This window comes from Dreissena polymorpha, chromosome 7 (genome assembly GCF_020536995.1).
Source record: "Dreissena polymorpha isolate Duluth1 chromosome 7, UMN_Dpol_1.0, whole genome shotgun sequence".
NCBI classification, from domain to species: domain Eukaryota; kingdom Metazoa; phylum Mollusca; class Bivalvia; order Myida; family Dreissenidae; genus Dreissena; species Dreissena polymorpha.
Window position 1 is genome coordinate 74,506,882 of NC_068361.1, and position 22,886 is coordinate 74,529,767.

Here is a 22,886-nt window from a genome sequence, read left to right on the forward strand (position 1 = left end):
CAAGAAATGGTAAGTGAATCTTAGCAAAATAACGTGTTACGGTAGTTGTAACAATTGTACAGGGTTAACTCTCTACTAAAAGCCGGGATCGACCATTAATATTAGTTTTGCTAATTGAATTGCGTAAAAAATATTGTCAAAACAGTTCTAATCTAAATAAAGTCTCTATCTTCCACTAAATGGATTTATTAATCGTCTAAAGGATGGAATAACTTTTCCATAATGACAACAAATTAAAATTATTTAAGATTGATAAATAACTATTAATTATATAGTTAATGTCGAGTTTTATACCTTCATCATTCCAGACGATCCTCGGCGATCCCGGCTTTTAGTTTCAAACGTATTTTCATTAAGAAAACACGTCACTTCGAGGAAACCAATCAAAAACCGTGTCTAGCGGCATTTCGTTTAAAAATAGGTACTGACATGTTTTACCAGGAAAACCGCCGGGGATTTTCTGAATTGTCGGCCTCTTTTTGATTGCAATCGGGGTTCCGAATCTATTTCAAGATACGATCCGTTTGTTGTCTCCGAACTCACTCTGGGATTTAATTGTCATCTGATCGTACTGTATTAAGATTTTTGCATCTTTGAAAAGCTTATTTAAAACGCAGTTTATTGATATAATCCCGCCCAAAATACACACGACTGGTCGGGCATGTTCCTGGGACATTGGCTAGCCCGGACCAAGGTACGGGCAGTGAATGTCGTTCGAGGTGCCTTAGTGTTAAGCCCTGCACATTTATGTCAATTTTCTGTAGGATGGCCTCTATATTATTGGAACACATACTCAAAAAGCATGTTGATGCAGTGTTTTTTTTAAGAGAAGTGTGTTTAAGATAATTGGTTGCGCGTTTTACGACATCGGATTTGGGGCGCGAATACAACTCGGGTACAGTCTAATATGGACCGAGTACAATTACGTTTATTTACCATACCTGGGGTACATGTAAGTATACTTAGAGTACCCAGGGTACATGTAAGTATACTTAAGAGTACCCAGGGTACATGTAAGTAGTACCAGAGCCGACAATGTCCAATCGAGCTCCATTATCCCTCATGAACTGACTCAAAAAACCGAGTCGGCAATATTTGATTTAATTTTTGGTTTGGTTGCTCTCAAGGGATCGAAAATTTCAGAATCTTCCTAAAAGCCTCACGGGTTTGATCCCCAGAAGCGACATTGAAAACTAGCATACTTTGTTATCTAAAAGGCTGCTAAACCTGATTTTCTCTCACATGATGTTCATCAGTCATATCATATAAAAACTTACAGCAGTAGTAAACAACTGGACAATAATTAATGAACGCATCTTTCATTTGTCTTTGACACTTTGATTTTGACATGGCCTAGATTTAAATATGTGACTGGACTTAACCAGCACTCTTGTAACAGAGCTAAAGTTTAAATGTACCATTGAAGATCACCTAAATCCATATTTGCTATTATAGACATGTGGAAAGTTTTAAGGGTGTGTTACAACCCGTTTTGCAATAAACCCGTTTTGCAATAAAATTATTGCAAAACGGGTTGGAGTGTCTTATTGCAATTTTTTTTTTTAAACAACCCGTTTTGCAATAAACCCGTTTTGCAATAAAATTATTGCAAAACGGGTTGGAGTGTTTTATTGCATTTTTTTTTAACAACCCGTTTTGCAATAAACCCGTTTTGCAATAAAATCACCACACATTTATTTGCAATAATTTCATTGCAAAACGGGTTGGAGTGTCTTATTGCAATGAGAATTTTGTATAACAACCCGTTTTGCAATAAACCCGTTTTGCAATAAAATCATCACTCTTGTATTTATTCAAATGGATTGGAATAGTTAAAAGTGATGTTCAAATTTTGTATTTAAATAATATTGTTTTAAAATAGACAAAACTGTGAGTTAAAACTTAAAATTAAAAAGCATGGAAGGTGGTGAATTTCGAGATTTAATACGATAAAACAAAACAGAATGTGTGTCGAAACGTGTTGAAGTGTCTTCATGCAACGTCAGTTGTGAGTTACAAACCGTTTCGCAATACAATCATCACATATATACTATTTGTTTCAAATTGATTTGAAACGGCATAAAGGAAGTTTAAAATGTCGCCTGCAAGGTAAATATGATACAACTAAACTGAATGTATATATGAAGTGATTTTCACCAATTGGGAAATTAAGTGAAAACAACCCAGAAGTGCAATAACTTTATTGCAAAACGGGTTTGAGTGTTTTATTGCAATTTGTAATTTTTATAACAACCTGTTTAGCAATTAACCCGTTTTTCAAAAATTTTATTGCAAAACGGGTTGGAGCGTCTTATTGCAATTTGAAATTTTTATAACAACCCATTTTGCAATAATAACATGACACATGCATTAACTAATTCAAATGGAATGGAAAGATTAAAAAGGAAATTTAAAATATCGTATTGAAATAATATTATTTCCAAATATAGACAAAACTGTTAGTTTCCACTAAAAAGTAAAAAGCATTGAAGGCGATGCATTTCGAGATTGAATGCGATAAAACAATACAAAATGTAAATAGAACGTGTTTCAACCTATTAAGTACTGAAGTGAAGATAACGCCGAAATGCAATAATTTACTTAAAAAACGTGTTGAAGTGTCTTCATGCAATGTGAGTTGTGTGTAACAAACCGTTTCGCAATAAAATCATCACATATATACTATTTTTTTCAAATTTCTTTGAAACGGAATAAAGTAAGTTTAAAATGTCGCCTTCAAGGTAAATATGATAAAACTAGAGTGAATGTATATATTTATGAAGTGATTTTCACCAATTGGGGAATTAAATGAAGACAACCCAGAAGTGCAATAATTTTATTGCAAAACGGGTTGGAGTGTTTTATTGCAATTTGTAATTTTATAACAACCCGTTTTGCAATAAACCCGTTTTGCAATAATTTTATTGCAAAACGGGTTGGAGCGTTTTATTGCAATTTGATTTTTTTTATAACAACCCGTTTTGCAATAAACCCGTTTTGCAATAATACAATGACACGTGTATTAATTAATTCAAATTGATTGTAAACATTAAAAAGGATATTTAAAATATCGTTTTTTTTTTATTTCCAAATATGGACAAAACTGTTAGTTTCCATTAAAAAGTAAAAAGCATTGAACGCGATGCATTTCGAGATTGAATGCGATAAAACAATACAAAATGTAAATAGAAAGTGTTTCAACCTATTAAGTACTGAAGTGAAGATAATGCCGAAATGCAATAATTTACTTAAAAAACGTGTTGAAGTGTCTTCATGCAATGTGAGTTGTGTGTAACAAACCGTTTCGCAATAAAATCATCACATATATACTATTTTTTTCAAATTTCTTTGAAACGGAATAAAGTAAGTTTAAAATGTCGCCTTCAAGGTAAATATGATAAAACTAGAGTGAATGTATATATTTATGAAGTGATTTTCACCAATTGGGGAATTAAATGAAGACAACCCAGAAGTGCAATAATTTTATTGCAAAACGGGTTGGAGTGTTTTATTGCAATTTGTAATTTTATAACAACCCGTTTTGCAATAAACCCGTTTTGCAATAATTTTATTGCAAAACGGGTTGGAGCGTTTTATTGCAATTTGATTTTTTTTATAACAACCCGTTTTGCAATAAACCCGTTTTGCAATAATACAATGACACGTGTATTAATTAATTCAAATTGATTGTAAACATTAAAAAGGATATTTAAAATATCGTTTTTTTTAATTTCCAAATATGGACAAAACTGTTAGTTTCCACTAAAAAGTAAAAAGCATTGAAGGCGATGCATTTCGAGATTGAATGCGATAAAACAATACAAAATGTAAATAGAAAGTGTTTCAACCTATTTAGTACTGAAGTGAAGATAACGCCGAAATGCAATAATTTACTTAAAAAACGTGTTGAAGTGTCTTCATGCAATGTGAGTTGTGTGTAACAAACCGTTTCGCAATAAAATCATCACATATATACTATTTTTTTCAAATTTCTTTGAAACGGAATAAAGTAAGTTTAAAATGTCGCCTGCAAGGTAAATATGATAAAACTAGGCTGAATGTATATATTTATGAAGTGATTTTCACCAATTGGGGAATTAAATGAAGACAACCCAGAAGTGCAATAATTTTATTGCAAAACGGGTTGGAGTGTTTTATTGCAATTTGTAATTTGTATAACAACCCGTTTTGCAATAAACCCGTTTTGCAATAATTTTATTGCAAAACGGGTTGGAGCGTTTTATTGCAATTTGATTTTTTTTATAACAACCCGTTTTGCAATAAACCCGTTTTGCAATAATACAATGACACGTGTATTAATTAATTCAAATTGATTGTAAACATTAAAAAGGATATTTAAAATATCGTTTTTTTTAATTTCCAAATATGGACAAAACTGTTAGTTTCCACTAAAAAGTAAAAAGCATTGAAGGCGATGCATTTCGAGATTTAATGCGATAAAACAATACAAAATGTATATAGAAAGTGTTTCAACCTATTTAGTACTGAAGTGAAGATAACGCCGAAATGCAATAATTTACTTATAAAACGTGTTGAAGTGTCTTCATGCAATGTGAATCGTGTGTAACAAGCCGTTTCGCAATAAAATAATCACATTTATACTATTTGTTTCAAATTGATTTGAAACGGTATGAAGGAAGTTTAAAATGTCGTCTGCAAGGTTAATATGATAAAACTAAGCCGAATGTATATATGAAGTGATTTTCACCAATTGGGGAATTAAATGAAGACAACCCAGAAGTGCAATTATTTTATTGCAAAAAGGGCTGGAGTGTTTTATTGCAATTTGATATTTTATAACAACCCGTTTTGGAATACAATTGTAAACCCGTTTTGCAATGATTTTATTGCAAAACGGGTTGGATTGTCTTATTGCAATTTGAATTTTTATAACAACCCGTTTTGCAATAAACCCGTTCTGCAATAATTTTATTGCAAAACGGGTTGGAGTGTCTTATTACAATGTGACATTTGTATAACAACCCGTTTTGCAATAAACCCGTTTTGCAATAAAATCATCACTCTTGTATTTATTCAAATGGATTGGACTAATTTAAAGGGATGTTCAAATGTTGTATTTAAATGATATTGTTTAAAAAATAGACAAAACTGGGAGTTAAGACTTAAAATTAAAAAGCATGGAAGGTCGTGAATTTCGAGATTTAATACGATAAAACAACACAGAATGTGTATCGAACGTGATTTCAAACAATTAAGTACAAGTTAAGATAAAGCAAAAATGCAATAATTTATGGACAAACGTATTGATGTGTCTTATTGCAAGTTGAATTTTGTTTAACAACCCGTTTTGCAATACAGTCATCACATATATACTGATTGTTTCATATTGATTTTAAACGGTTTTAATGAAGTATAAAATGTAGTCTGCAAGGTAAATAGGATAAAACAAGGCTGAATGTATATTATGAAGTTATTTTCACCAATTGGGGAATTGAGTGAAGACAGAGGTGCGATAATTTAATTGCAAAACGGGTTGGAGTGTTTTATTGCAATTGGATCTTTTTTATAACAACCCGTTTTGCAATACAATGTAAACCCGTTTTACATTATTTTTATTGCCAATCGGTTTGCAGTGTTTTATTGCAATGTGCATTCTCTTTAACAAACCGTTTTGCAATAAACTCATTACACATGTACTTATTGATTCAAATTGATTTGAAACGTTGGAAAGAAATATTCAAATGTCGTGTTCAGGGAGTTTGTATATAATAAGACAGAGGTGTCAGATTCGACCAAATATTAACAGACATTGAAAGTGACCAATTTCATGAGTAAATGTGATAAACAAACACAGAATGTATATATAAAAAGAACTTAACCAATTTCATATTCAAGCGAACTAAACCCAGAAATTCAATAATTTAATAGCAAAACGGCTTGCAATAGCTTATTGCAATGTAAAAAAACAGCCCGTTTTGCAATAAACTAGTTTTGCACTCATTAATCACACATGGTGTACTAATTGATTCCAATTGATTAAAAAACTTTAAAAAGAATTCTCAAATGTCGTTTAAAAGGATTGTTTCCAAAATAAGACAGAGGTGTTAGATTCGACCAAAAAATAAAAGGCATTGAAAAAATTGATTTAATTTAAAAAAAAACATCCTGAAATGCAATAGTTGGAGTGTCTTATTGCATTTTTTTTTTATTTACAACAACCCGTTTTGCAATAGTATTTTGCAAAACGGGTTGGAGTGTCATATTGCAATTTGAAATTTTTATAACAACCCGTTTTGCAATAACATCATCACACATGTATTATTGAATCCGAATTGATCTGAAACTGTGAAAAGAACATTTCAAATGTCGAATGTACGGATTTCAGTTTAAAAAATATTTAGACCGTGTTGTAAGATTTGCCCAAATAATAAAATACATGGCAAGATATTAATTTCAGGAGAAAATATGATAAATAACACAATATGTGTATAGAAAATGATTTTAAAAAAAGGGAATGATGCGAAGAAAACCCAGAATTAAATTTGTTTGTTTTCGCAATGTTATTTTTTTTATAACAACGCGTTTTGCAGGAATATCATTACAGATATACTAATTGATTAGAAACAGTATTAAGGAAGTTTCAAATGTATACGGATTTTCTGTTTCAAAATTAGACCAAAACATAAAAGGCATAACACATATCGAATGTTTTGATCGGCATTCGGCATGCCTTAATGTTTTTACTTTTTAATAATTCGGATTCAATAATACATGTGTGATGATGTTATTGCAAAACGGGTTGTTATAAAAATTTCAAATTGCAATATGACACTCCAACCCGTTTTGCAAAATACTATTGCAAAACGGGTTGTTGTAAATAAAAAAAAAAATGCAATAAGACACTCCAACTATTGCATTTCAGGATGTGTTTTTTTCAATTAAATCAATTTTTTCAATGCCTTTTATTTTTTGGTCGAATCTAACACCTCTGTCTTAATTATTTTGGAAACAATCCTTTTAAACGACATTTGAGAATTCTTTTAAAAGTTTTTTAATCAATTGGAATCAATTAGTACACCATGTGTGATTAATGAGTGCAAAACTAGTTTATTGCAAAACGGGCTGTTTTTTTACATTGCAATAAGCTATTGCAAGCCGTTTTGCTATTAAATTATTGAATTTCTGGGTTTAGTTCGCTTGAATATGAAATTGGTTAAGTTCTTTTTATATATACATTCTGTGTTTGTTTATCACATTTACTCATGAAATTGGTCACTTTCAATGTCTGTTAATATTTGGTCGAATCTGACACCTCTGTCTTATTATATACAAACTCCCTGAACACGACATTTGAATATTTCTTTCCAACGTTTCAAATCAATTTGAATCAATAAGTACATGTGTAATGAGTTTATTGCAAAACGGTTTGTTAAAGAGAATGCACATTGCAATTAAACACTGCAAACCGATTGGCAATAAAAATATAGTAAAACGGGTTTACATTGTATTGCAAAACGGGTTGTTATAAAAAAAGATTCAATTGCAATAAAACACTCCAACCCGTTTTGCAATTAAATTATTGCACTTCTGTCTTCACTCAATTCCCCAATTGGTGAAAATAACTTCATAATATACATTCAGCCTTGTTTTATCCTATTTACCTTGCAGACTACATTTTATACTTCATTAAAACCGTTTAAAATCAATATGAAACAATCAGTATATATGTGATGACTTTATTGCAAAACGGGTTGTTAAACAAAATTCAACTTGCAATAAGACACATCAATACGTTTGTCCATAAATTATTGCATTTTTGCTTTATCTTAACTTGTACTTAATTGTTTGAAATCACGTTCGATACACATTCTGTGTTGTTTTATCGTATTAAATCTCGAAATTCACGACCTTCCATGCTTTTTAATTTTAAGTCTTAACTCCCAGTTTTGTCTATTTTTTAAACAATATCATTTAAATACAACATTTGAACATCCCTTTAAATTAGTCCAATCCATTTGAATAAATACAAGAGTGATGATTTTATTGCAAAACGGGTTTATTGCAAAACGGGTTGTTATACAAATGTCACATTGTAATAAGACACTCCAACCCGTTTTGCAATAAAATTATTGCAGAACGGGTTTATTGCAAAACGGGTTGTTATAAAAATTCAAATTGCAATAAGACAATCCAACCCGTTTTGCAATAAAATCATTGCAAAACGGGTTTACAATTGTATTCCAAAACGGGTTGTTATAAAATATCAAATTGCAATAAAACACTCCAGCCCGTTTTGCAATAAAATAATTGCACTTCTGGGTTGTCTTCATTTAATTCCCCAATTGGTGAAAATCACTTCATATATACATTCGGCTTAGTTTTATCATATTAACCTTGCAGACGACATTTTAAACTTCCTTCATACCGTTTCAAATCAATTTGAAACAAATAGTATAAATGTGATTATTTTATTGCGAAACGGCTTGTTACACAAGATTCACATTGCATGAAGACACTTCAACACGTTTTTTAAGTAAATTATTGCATTTCGGCGTTATCTTCACTTCAGTACTAAATAGGTTGAAACACTTTCTATATACATTTTGTATTGTTTTATCGCATTAAATCTCGAAATGCATCGCCTTCAATGCTTTTTACTTTTTAGTGGAAACTAACAGTTTTGTCCATATTTGGAAATTAAAAAAAACGATATTTTAAATATCCTTTTTAATGTTTACAATCAATTTGAATTAATTAATACACGTGTCATTGTATTATTGCAAAACGGGTTTATTGCAAAACGGGTTGTTATAAAAAAAATCAAATTGCAATAAAACGCTCCAACCCGTTTTGCAATAAAATTATTGCAAAACGGGTTTATTGCAAAACGGGTTGTTATACAAATTACAAATTGCAATAAAACACTCCAACCCGTTTTGCAATAAAATTATTGCACTTCTGGGTTGTCTTCATTTAATTCCCCAATTGGTGAAAATCACTTCATAAATATATACATTCAGCCTAGTTTTATCATATTTACCTTGCAGGCGACATTTTAAACTTACTTTATTCCGTTTCAAAGAAATTTGAAAAAAATAGTATATATGTGATGATTTTATTGCGAAACGGTTTGTTACACACAACTCACATTGCATGAAGACACTTCAACACGTTTTTTAAGTAAATTATTGCATTTCGGCGTTATCTTCACTTCAGTACTAAATAGGTTGAAACACTTTCTATTTACATTTTGTATTGTTTTATCGCATTCAATCTCGAAATGCATCGCGTTCAATGCTTTTTACTTTTTAGTGGAAACTAACAGTTTTGTCCATATTTGGAAATAAAAAAAAAACGATATTTTAAATATCCTTTTTAATGTTTACAATCAATTTGAATTAATTAATACACGTGTCATTGTATTATTGCAAAACGGGTTTATTGCAAAACGGGTTGTTATAAAAAAAATCAAATTGCAATAAAACGCTCCAACCCGTTTTGCAATAAAATTATTGCAAAACGGGTTTATTGCAAAACGGGTTGTTATAAAATTACAAATTGCAATAAAACACTCCAACCCGTTTTGCAATAAAATTATTGCACTTCTGGGTTGTCTTCATTTAATTCCCCAATTGGTGAAAATCACTTCATAAATATATACATTCACTCTAGTTTTATCATATTTACCTTGAAGGCGACATTTTAAACTTACTTTATTCCGTTTCAAAGAAATTTGAAAAAAATAGTATATATGTGATGATTTTATTGCGAAACGGTTTGTTACACACAACTCACATTGCATGAAGACACTTCAACACGTTTTTTAAGTAAATTATTGCATTTCGGCGTTATCTTCACTTCAGTACTAAATAGGTTGAAACACTTTCTATTTACATTTTGTATTGTTTTATCGCATTCAATCTCGAAATGCATCGCGTTCAATGCTTTTTACTTTTTAGTGGAAACTAACAGTTTTGTCCATATTTGGAAATAAAAAAAAAACGATATTTTAAATATCCTTTTTAATGTTTACAATCAATTTGAATTAATTAATACACGTGTCATTGTATTATTGCAAAACGGGTTTATTGCAAAACGGGTTGTTATAAAAAAAATCAAATTGCAATAAAACGCTCCAACCCGTTTTGCAATAAAATTATTGCAAAACGGGTTTATTGCAAAACGGGTTGTTATAAAATTACAAATTGCAATAAAACACTCCAACCCGTTTTGCAATAAAATTATTGCACTTCTGGGTTGTCTTCATTTAATTCCCCAATTGGTGAAAATCACTTCATAAATATATACATTCACTCTAGTTTTATCATATTTACCTTGAAGGCGACATTTTAAACTTACTTTATTCCGTTTCAAAGAAATTTGAAAAAAATAGTATATATGTGATGATTTTATTGCGAAACGGTTTGTTACACACAACTCACATTGCATGAAAACACTTCAACACGTTTTTTAAGTAAATTATTGCATTTCGGCGTTATCTTCACTTCAGTACTTAATAGGTTAAAACACTTTCTATTTACATTTTGTATTGTTTTATCGCATTCAATCTCGAAATGCATCGCCTTCAATGCTTTTTACTTTTTAGTGGAAACTAACAGTTTTGTCCATATTTGGAAATAAAAAAAAAAAGATATTTTAAATATCCTTTTTAATGTTTACAATCAATTTGAATTAATTAATACACGTGTCATTGTATTATTGCAAAACGGGTTTATTGCAAAACGGGTTGTTATAAAAAAAATCAAATTGCAATAAAACGCTCCAACCCGTTTTGCAATAAAATTATTGCAAAACGGGTTTATTGCAAAACGGGTTGTTATAAAATTACAAATTGCAATAAAACACTCCAACCCGTTTTGCAATAAAATTATTGCACTTCTGGGTTGTCTTCATTTAATTCCCCAATTGGTGAAAATCACTTCATAAATATATACATTCACTCTAGTTTTATCATATTTACCTTGAAGGCGACATTTTAAACTTACTTTATTCCGTTTCAAAGAAATTTGAAAAAAATAGTATATATGTGATGATTTTATTGCGAAACGGTTTGTTACACACAACTCACATTGCATGAAGACACTTCAACACGTTTTTTAAGTAAATTATTGCATTTCGGCGTTATCTTCACTTCAGTACTTAATAGGTTGAAACACTTTCTATTTACATTTTGTATTGTTTTATCGCATTCAATCTCGAAATGCATCGCCTTCAATGCTTTTTACTTTTTAGTGGAAACTAACAGTTTTGTCTAAATTTGGAAATAATATTATTTCAATACGATATTTTAAATTTCCTTTTTAATCTTTCCATTCCATTTGAATTAGTTAATGCATGTGTCATGTTATTATTGCAAAATGGGTTGTTATAAAAATTTCAAATTGCAATAAGACTCTCCAACCCGTTTTGCAATAAAAATTTTGAAAAACGGGTTAATTGCTAAACAGGTTGTTATAAAAATTACAAATTGCAATAAAACACTCAAACCCGTTTTGCAATAAAGTTATTGCACTTCTGGGTTGTTTTCACTTAATTTCCCAATTGGTGAAAATCACTTCATATATACATTCAGTTTAGTTGTATCATATTTACCTTGCAGGCGACATTTTAAACTTCCTTTATGCCGTTTCAAATCAATTTGAAACAAATAGTATATATGTGATGATTGTATTGCGAAACGGTTTGTAACTCACAACTGACGTTGCATGAAGACACTTCAACACGTTTCGACACACATTCTGTTTTGTTTTATCGTATTAAATCTCGAAATTCACCACCTTCCATGCTTTTTAATTTTAAGTTTTAACTCACAGTTTTGTCTATTTTAAAACAATATTATTTAAATACAAAATTTGAACATCACTTTTAACTATTCCAATCCATTTGAATAAATACAAGAGTGATGATTTTATTGCAAAACGGGTTTATTGCAAAACGGGTTGTTATACAAAATTCTCATTGCAATAAGACACTCCAACCCGTTTTGCAATGAAATTATTGCAAATAAATGTGTGGTGATTTTATTGCAAAACGGGTTTATTGCAAAACGGGTTGTTAAAAAAAAATGCAATAAAACACTCCAACCCGTTTTGCAATAATTTTATTGTAAAACGGGTTTATTGCAAAACGGGTTGTTTAAAAAAAAAAATTGCAATAAGACACTCCAACCCGTTTTGCAATAATTTTATTGCAAAACGGGTTTATTGCAAAACGGGTTGTAACAAGGGTGTGACAAGTAAGCAAAAATTGGTCATAACCCAGAGGCCACAACTGATCTATGACTGTATTAAAACAAGAAAAATCAGTGCATGATTTAGATTTTCTTAGATAGTTCAATAAAAACTAATTTCATAAGCCTGGTAACAGCTTAACGGTAATGCTACCAATGTGTCACACCAGGGCCTTGAATTTGAAATCTAGGACATGCATGGTCATTTCTTCATGAAATCAGGACACAAAATTGTATTTTAAGTCCTTAATTGACCTGGCTATAGTTCTCAGATTATTATAAGCTCAATCAGTATATTTATATCATTCTTTATGCTTTGTGTATTGTAAACATATACACAATCATGCAGTTACATGATAGCAATAAATAATATCAAAGCTACCCATACTATAAAGGTGAACACATTGAGTGTAATCGCCCTCTCATGCCAGCAATAACAACACGTTGACAGGTTGTCATTTTTGACAGTTCTACTTTCACGTTCATTTTGTGATATCAAACTATTAACAATAATGTGGCTGAGAAAAATATCGCCATTGCTTTTTATGCCCCCGGTAGGGTGGCCTATATCAGTTGAACTGTCAGTCAGTCAGTCAGTCAGTGTGTCAGTCTGTCCGTCCGTCTGAAAAATTTAATGGCCATAACTTTTCTAATATTGAACATAGCAACTAATGATATTTGGCATAGACATGTGCATCTCATGGAGCTGCACATTTTCAGTTGTGAAAGATGAAGGTCATCCTTCAAGTTCAAATGTCAAATATAAAGCGTCTGTCTGTCTGTTCAAAAACTTTAACATTAGCCATAACTTTTTCAATATTGGTGTTCATGCGTATCTCATAGAGCTGCACATATTGATTGGTCAAAGGTCAAATTTTGCAATATTGAAGATAGCAACTCCATATTGGGCATGCATGTGTATGTCATGGAGCTGCACATTTTGAGTGGTGAAAGGTCAAGGTCATCCTTCAAGGTCAAAGGTAAAATATATGGCTTCAAAGCTGCGCAGCAGTGGGCATTGTGTTTCACAAACACAGCTCTTGTTTAATATATTTTCTGCACATTTCTTCAAAAAACTTACATCAATACACAATTTTCTTCGTTAATTCAACAATTCCTGACACACTTGTGTACATATTTCCCTTACATTTTGACGCGCGTATGTAGGACCGCATTACCACTTCCGAAATGTGTATTCAAACTATTGCCTTCGAGGAACTTATCTGATGTTTGACGGAAAGGGGCGAAAATGTGCGAGTGTGGGTCAAGTTCCCCACAGGTACTACTTTCCTGTTCCCCCAATTTTTTTTCCGTACCTAAAATTTTTCGTACCCAATTTTTTTTCGTACCCAATTTTTTTTTCATCCCCAATTTTTTGTTCGTACCCAAAATTTTTTCGGTCCCAATTTTTTTGTTCCCAAATATTTTTTCGTACCCAAATTTGTTTTCATACCCAAATTTTGTTCGCAAAATTGTTGTACCAAATTTTTTTTTTTGGTACCAACATACACAATTGTGGTGATTGTGGTGAAGAAGATAAACTTAACTTGATGCTTTTATATCCATCCTCTCAAAAGCATCGTCACACCAGTACTGTCAGTACTTTGATTAATAACTAATGATTCATTGTTCCATTTGTGAATCGTGACTCATGAATTGTGGATATGATTGTCAATTGCTCAACAATCCATATATATTTCTGACCATTTTATAATTTTCTTTAGAAAAGTTATGAATTGATCTTAGAAGTCAAATGTATTACTTAATTAAATACATTTATAAATATAAAGAAATAATCTTTAGATTATCATAATATTCTCAGGCCTGTTGGTCTTAGGGATGTGTGGGTTGATGAGCAATTCTCCTTTTATCACAATTATTTCTACCCTACCTGATCATTTCCTTCATATTCCATTTTAATTTAATTGACGTCTGCAACCTCTTTCAAATTGGGAAAGTCCAAAATGTGTCGTTTGGTAAAGGGTTAAGGTATTTTGCTTCCTATGGGTCTTGTGAATCTGTTTCAAATCAAATGCGTAGATTTGATCTTCAGCATCTAAAAATATGTGAAATAGAAAGAACGACAATATCTTTTGGAGAGATAAATGTACCTACGTTATAAGCAAAGGACCTGTGCAACAATTCCCGGGCTTTTAAGTCTGTTTAGTTAACACGGTAGTAACTTTTTCCATATATAAAAATGCTCACCCTTCCAACTTTAAACCCCCAGTGGGACGAGGGATAGAAAGAGAAAGTCACATGCTTGAGTACATTTCAACCCATGCGCATTGCACGTTTTTTTCGCAAAGAAAAAAAAGTGGAGCAATACAGGGCCATCATGGCCCTCTTGTTTCTGGATCCTGCGATAACTTAAAAAGTTCTTAATATTTTTTCATGAAACTTGAAACATGGATAGATGGCAATATGGACATTATGCACGTCATTTCATTTTGTTCCTACGTCGAAATTTCTGGTTGCTATGGCAACAAATAGACTAGAAATACTGCTGAAAATGGTGTTTTTTCTGGATCCTGCGATTACTTAAAACATTCTGAACATTTTTTCATGAAACTTGATACATGGATAGATGGCAATATGGACATTATGCACGTCGTTTCATTTTGTTCCTACGTCAAAAATTCTGGGTGCTATGGCAACAAATAGACTAGAAATAATGCTGAAAATGGTGTTTTTCTGGATCCTACAATAACTTTAAAAGTTCTTAATATTTTTTCATGAAACTTGGAACCTTGATAAACGGCAATATGGACATTATGCACGTCATTTCATTTTGTTCCTACATCAAAAATTCTGGTTGCTATGGCAACACATACAAAAACAATTCTGACAATGATGGAATTTCTGACAATGGTGGAGCCGGTAGGGGACTTTTATTGCTTGGCAATAGTCCATATTTTTAATGACAATAATGGAATTTCTGACAATGTTGGAGCCAGTACGGGACATGTATTGCTTGGCAATAGTCTTGTTGCATCTGTTGCTTACTTTTTTTAAAGCCTTGTTCTGCATGCCTATTTCTGACACCGTTTTCATAATGTTTTCAAGCCTTATTTGGACTCAAATCGTACATCAAATCAAGTCTGTCTTCAGTTTTCAAAACACCTATATACTGTTTGATTCCAATAATGTCGCTTTAATGGAATTACCATTTTTATTCATTTGCTTCTTAATATTAAATCACCTAAACTTGTTTTATTAGTAGCACAGCCCCTTAATATTTTTATTAAGTACTGCCCCTGGAATTTGTTTATGTCATTATGGATTTTTGTGATGTCATACGACCGACTTTCCCAGTTGTAATCTACATGCATAGGTCATTGGGTTTATAACGTTCCATTTTATTTATATTTTCTCTCTGATAGGCGTTTCTTGTTTGATTTAATTATTTTTATTTTTTTAGCAGTCACATAAACAACCAAGCTATGTAATATGGAATTTTTACACCCATTATTGCTGCTCCTTCCTGTATTTGCGCGATGATTATCTGAGATATTAACTCCATGACACTATATTCTCAAATCTTTTTCTATAAAGAAGGAATGTAGTTGACAATTGTTAATAGTTTTATTTGATCGTTCGTCAAAAAGTTGTAACTCTGTTACTCTTGTATCTTCAATGCAATTGAGTAATTAAATAGTAATTAAATTGAATGCGTTTTAATTCCCTTTTATTATTGTTTAATTTGAGTTACAATGCTATGACATTAAATTTTATTTACACTTAAATGTATTATGAATATTGCTGGGCCAAGTGTGAGGTTGAGCGCTCTATAACCAGGTTTAAACCCCCAATGCTTTGCATTGACCGTTTCAAGGCGGTGACCCCAGCTTTATTCATATTTTGTGTTTATGTTGGTTTGTATTGTGCTGTATTGTGCTGTTTTGTACTGTTTGGGCAATCAGTCACTTGCCTTAAATAAAGGACCAACTAATTGTTTTTAATGAAAATTCAATACTACTCCAGCAGCTTGAGTTTCACTTCTTTATATTGTAGCATTTTATCTTTCTTATTACTCTTGCCTACTGTATATTAGCATTGCTGTAGCATTAACATTGCTGATACCCCTTGCCTATTGTGTTCAAGACTTGTCGTAGCATTACTATTGCTGACACCCCTTACATGTTTCAGCCTTGACATCACGCTGTGACTTCAGACGTTCACGGTATGACTTCAGACGAGGTCAAGACTGAGTTTGTTGTGTCTGACTATGGCAAGACCAATGTGAAGCTCCTCTTTGTGAGGAAGGGACAGTCCAAACACCTTATCAAGGTGAGTCCATATTGTATGGTGATTTGTTGGTAAACAGCAAAGTGTGCATGGTTCTAGCGTGTGTGAATACCAGGGTTTGGTATAAGGATAACTTATAATGCCTTGCTATATGGTCTAGCTTTTATAGCGTCGTGTCTTTTTCATTTATATTAAGTTAATAGGATCCTTTGGTCAGGTATATCTCATGATCAAGTTATAAAATCATGAGGTCATGTCTATTTCATTTACATGAAGTAATTGAGATCATGTGGTCAGGTCTATTTCATGAAAATCAAATATTTTAGATCATGTGGTCAGGTCTGTTTCATGAAAATCAAGTATTTTAGATAATGTGGTCAGGTCTATTTCATGAAAATCAAGTATTTGAGAAAATGTGGTCAGGTCTATTTTGTGAAAATCAAGTAATTGAGATCATATGGTCAGGTCTATTTTGTAAAGATCAAGTAATTGAGATCATGTTGTCAGGGCTATTTCATTTAGATCAAGTTATTAAAATAATGCGGTCAGGTCTATTTCATTTAGATCAAATTACTTTATGTGGAACTTTCTTCTTCAATGATTCATTGAATGTCCTATATGTAACTTCATTCTGTTTGTCTGTTATGTACATGGCTTTTTTTTTATGTTCCCCGAAATAAATTTTGGCGGAGCATATAGTTGCCAGTTTGTCCTTCCTTCCTTACTTACTTACTTCCTTACTTCTGTCACACTTTTGCTACCCTTTCTCAGAGCTCCTTCAATACTTTACCAATCGCTTTTATGTTTGGCATGTAGGTACCTTGCATGTACCTTTACCTTTTGATGAGGTTTGAGGTCACTGGGGTCAAGGTCAAGGTCACTGATGCTAATAATAGACTTCCTTCTGTCACACTTTTGCTACCGTTTCTCATAGCGCCTTCAATGCTTTATCAATCACTTTCATACTTGGCATGAAGGTACCTTGCATAGCCCTCTACATTGTATCTTTTGATGAGGTTTGAGGTCACTGGGGTCAAGGTAAAGGTCACCGAGGCTAATAATAGAATTCCTTCTGTCACACTTTTACTACCGTTTCTCATAGCGCCTTCAATACTTTACCAATCGCTTACATATTCGGCATGTAGGTACCTTGCATGGACCTCTACCTTTTGATGAGGTTTGAGGTCACTGTGGTCAAGGTCACAGAGGCATATAATACACTTCAACACAGTTTTTTCTAACACCGATAATTGGAGGTCACCGTTATTTCCAAGTATTTTTCGGGTCCGGATTGTGGTTCTTCTTTGTTCAAAGTAAATTTTCATTGTTAATCCGAACTTCGTTAAACCAAAGAAATCGTTAATTTGAATTTCAATCTTTTTTTTTTTTTTTTATTCAATATCATACATATAATGTAAACATGTATATGATCATACAACACAGTGATTGTATAAAGCAATAAAGTTCACACATGTTATACAAGATATGCTAATATATATAAATATTTTTTTTAGAGAGAAAAGAAAAGAACAACAGAGGAATAGTTATGAAAAATGATGAGTTGTATAAAGTCGGAAGAAAGCATACTGTATTTGTGTGTTTAGTTGTATATTCACAATGATATTGTCAGATTGAAAAAAAATATATAAACAAAAACTATATTAGAAAGATAAAAAAAAAACTATTTTAGGAAGATAAACTAACATTAGAGTGAAATGTATATAAGTGGACAAAACATTATGAGAATTTAATCCGATTCCATTTTTGTTCAAAGATTTGTAATGTGTCATTACTAAGAGCTATTTCTTTCTCAATCTGGATTTTTAGTTTAAGACTATGGACAAAACAATTAAAATTTGGTACTTGTTTTTTGTACTTCATGTTTAAGATAAAATATTTCATCAATATAACCATAAAATTCACAATATTATTACCGTCTATTGATTTCAATGAGTTAATTCCGAAACTTACATTTAAGAAAGATAGTTTAACGTTTAGTTGCTGTTGTTCAAGAAAAGATGTTAATTGATTCCAAATAGGCTGGATGTGTTTGCACTCCCAAAAAAGATGTTCTATAGTTTCAATGTTTTCACTGCAGAAGTCACACAGATTTGAGTTAGATAATTTGCATTTAAAGAGATATTTATTTGTAGCTATAATTCTATGGATGTATTTATATTGAAAATTTCTCAGTGTGCTTTCAATAGTTGCTTTATATGGCATGGTAAATATGTGTTTCCAATTAAGTTCATTTTCTCCAAAAAGGACTTGCCATTTATTTTGGATTTTGGAGTTTTCCGTAGGGTTTTTATACGCCCGTCTATGACGGGACGTATTATGGTATACCCCGCGTCTGTCCGTCCGTCCGTCCGTCTGTCCGTCCGTCCGTCTGTTAATGTCGTACGCTACGTCAAATATCCTTTGACAGATTTTCTTCAAATTTTAACACAATCTTAATATTGATAAACCCTGATCCCCTTTCGTTTTTGACGGAATTCTGAATTGTCGTTCCAGAGTTATGGGACTTTGTTCGTCAAAATTTCGTGATTTTATTGAATGTCCTACTGTAGCTCAAATATCCTTCGATGGATTTTTTTCAAATTTCAACACAATCTTAATATTGATAAACCCTGATCCCCTTTCGTTTTTGACGGAATTCTGAATTGTCGTTCCAGAGTTATGGGACTTTGTTCGTCAAAATTTCGTGATTTCATTGAATGTCCTACCGTAGCTCAAATATCCTTCGATGGATTTTTTTCAAATTTCAACACAATCTTAATATTGATAAACCCTGATCCCCTTTCGTTTTTGACGGAATTCTGAATTGTTGTTCCAGAGTTATGGGACTTTGTTCGTCAAAATTTCGTGATTTCATTGAATGTCCTACCGTAGCTCAAATATCCTTCGATGGATTTTTTTCAAATTTCAACACAATCTTAATATTGATAAACCCTGATCCCCTTTCGTTTTTGACGGAATTCTGAATTGTTGTTCCAGAGTTATGGGACTTTGTTCGTCAAAATTTCGTGATTTCATTGAATGTCCTACCGTAGCTCAAATATCCTTCGATGGATTTTTTTCAAATTTTAACACAATCTTAATATTCATAAACCCTGATCCCCTTTCATTTTTGACGGAATTCTGAATTGTCGTTCCAGAGTTATGCGACTTTGTTCGTCAAAATTTCGTGATTTCATTGACTGTCCTACCGTATCGGATTTACCATGTTACAATGTTAAATTATCAAGTATTCACATATTCAACTGGATGAGATTTGACTGGAACATTGGAATTACATACACACATACTCAAATGGGTGAGTTGAACATATTTTTTTGACAAATATTCCAGCTGTCTTCTGCCAACTGAAGTAAAAAAATGATTCAAAGGGTTATTTATTACCTTACTACTTCATTGGCGAACGACGGGCGTATCATGCGCTCATGGCGCAGCTCCTCAGTTAATTTGTAGTTTGTAAAATATTTTATTTGTTTTGTTTTTTCTTCCAAGTATGTTTTCTACAAATGTTGTTTGAGTACATGGTGTATTATTTGTATTGATTTCAGATTTAATATGTATGGGTATGCTTTTGATTAGTGTGTAGTACTTTAGAAAATTATTTGAAGGTATTCCGTATAAGTAGCATATATTATCAAAAGAGTAGAAATCCTTAATTCTATAGTCATATAATTGGTCGACATATTTAATGCTTCGTTCAAACCAATCTTTATAGAAAAACGTCTTATTGTTTGAAGTTATGTCTTTATTGTTCCATAAAATTGTTTTACTGCTGGTTTAGGTTTCTAAGTTATGAGTGACATCACTCCACGCTGATAGAACATCAGACAGAAATATGTTTTCGTTTGCAATTTCATGTAAGATAGTATTGCTGATGTTACATTTCAATCTTTAATCCGAAGTAAAAACTGCAAAACACTGAGCGTTATTTCACACCTCTGTCGTCTACGCGTTGCGCGTCAAAAGCCGATTATTACACCTTTGTCAAAAGCCGACGATGAGGCCGACAACACAAGAATGAACATGATATCTAACCAACGTGCGACCATATGCATCAATTATGAAAGGTTGTTCTGCGGGCGAAACACGGGCGGAAGTGAGTTCTTCAATGTCATTGACAAATTGGAGAAATATGTTACAAGCGTCAAGTTTAGTGCTGCTAAGGCCAATGTTCAGAGTCTTATTTAAAAAAAAAAAGTAAATTCATTTCCGAAAATGTATTCATATGTATTTACTTGTATGATGTGCTACTCATGATATTTTATATGTTCTGTAATTAGAGAAAAATAAAAAGAAGAAAAAGAATCGTTTTATTCCTCCGTTTGTTACAAGTAGAAATCTATTGCTATCTGACTAGTTTGCGTTTTAAGAAGAACAATTATTAAAAGTATACAGTGTGGCCGAAGCATGTGAATTCCACGTTTATTTTTTTTTACAGAATCAAAGAAGCCGTCTGCCAAATGTTTATTTCGAATTATAGTTAATCCGAAGTTTTTTAACGGTCCCGACGACTTCAAAATAACGTTGTTGAAGTGTAGATTTTTTAGGTGTTTATTAACACATACATTGACAAAGCGCATCATCGGGGAGCATCCATCAGTTTCACTGATATTCTTGTTTAATCAAGTTGAGTCTATTATAAATGTTTATTTATCACATTTTTGATTATTTATTTGGTTCTCATTAGGGTGTCCATAAGTTTAAGGTATAAAGTATGGAATTAATTTGAAAATTTAAATATTTTGTGGAAAGGTATATTGTATTAGCTTTAGCCCAAGTCTCACTATTGCCGGTGGAGCCCCGGTCCATCCCTGTATGCTAACGCCAGTCGAGCGGCGAGAATCGGGATGATTCGTCGAAAATTTTAAATGCGGTCACTCTATTTCCTGGTGCCGCCCAGGTTGAAGCCTGTCAAAAACCTGGCAGAGTCCCGGTCAACCCCCGACTAGCTAGGGTTTATCCCAGTGAAGCCCTGGCAGAGCCCCGGTTTTTCCGGTTATGCCGAGGTGGAGCCCTGATGAAAACCGGAAGCATCCCGGCAGAGCCCCAGTCTACCATAACTCCTCCGGCACTCACCGGGCTATACCGGCATCAGACCCCAGACCCCGGCAGAGCCATGGTAACACCCTGGTTTAATCACAGTTGTTGCCCGTAATGCCCAGACGGAGCCCCAGTGAATGCTGATGGCATCCCGGCAGAGAGCCGGTTTACCGATGTACTGTAGCTATACCTGGACTCCGTCGGCATTCACTGGGGCTCCACCTGGGCACCACTAGCTATAACCGGGGCGTTGCTGTATCTCTGCAGGGGTCTGTATGGGCCTGGGTGAAGCTACAGTGCCGTCCCAGGTGTTCCCAGTGCTGTTCCTGTTGTTCCCAGTGCCGCGCCAGTCGTTGTCAGTCCTTCCCGGTGACTCCTGGTTAATCCCAGGGGTATTAAACATTTTAATACTTATCCGGTTCATCCCGGTCATCCCCATTTGAGCCCTGGTACATCCCGGTAGAGCCCCAGCATCATAGTGAAACTGGGTATTTAGGGTTAACATCGAGGATGATTAAGCCTAATTTGTTTTTCAGTTTTATCAGATTGCTTATTATGCCCCCCTTCGAAGAAGAGGGGGTATATTGCTTTGCTCATGTCGGTCTGTCGGTCAGTCGGTCTGTCGGTCGGTCCCTCCACCAGGTGGTTGTCAGACGATGACTCAAGAACGCTTGGGCCTAGGATCATGAAACTTCATAGGTACATTGATCATGACTCGCAGATGACCCCTATAGATTTTGAGGTCACTAGGTCAAAGGTCAAGGTCACGGTGACCCGAAATAGTAAAATGGTTTTCGGATGATAACTCGAGAACGCATACACCTAGGATCATTAAACTTCATAGGTAGATTGATCATGACTTGCAGATGACCCCTATTGATTTTGAGGTCACCAGGTCAAAGGTCAAGGTCACGGTGACCCGAAATAGTAAAATGATTTTCGGATGATAACTCAAGAACACTTAGCCTAGGATCATGACACTTCATAGGTACATTGATCGTGACTCGCAGATGACCCCTATTGATTTTCAGGTCACTAGGTCAAAGGTCAAGGTCACAGTGACAAAAATCGTATTCACACAATGGCTGCCACTACAACAGACAGCCCATATGGGGGGCATGCATGTTTTACAAACAGCCCTTGTTGAGTACGATTTAACAGTATATATTTAACTTTATATACTTGTTTTGATCCAAATTATTTAACAATACCAAAAATACATTTACTCAACATTTTCACCAAAATAAAAAAACTACTGGAAAAATAATCCAAATTATTCTATATTCCTAGGAATAGCAAGAACCTTATTGTATGAATAATCCAAATTATTATAGAACAGAACAGAACA

At 33.0% G+C, this 22,886-nt stretch overlaps 1 protein-coding gene across 3 annotated transcripts in view; it reads left to right on the forward strand.

Moving 5' to 3' along the window:
* Positions 1 to 22,886, forward strand: part of LOC127837492 (uricase-like) — a 70,962-nt gene that overhangs the window by 9,668 nt on the left and 38,408 nt on the right. For all 3 annotated transcript variants that reach the window (XM_052364626.1, XM_052364625.1, XM_052364624.1), the window contains one exon: positions 16,382 to 16,522. In XM_052364626.1, coding sequence (XP_052220586.1) covers positions 16,418 to 16,522 — 105 coding nt within the window. In that variant the 5' untranslated portion in view covers positions 16,382 to 16,417. The remainder of the gene's footprint in view (positions 1 to 16,381; positions 16,523 to 22,886) is intronic.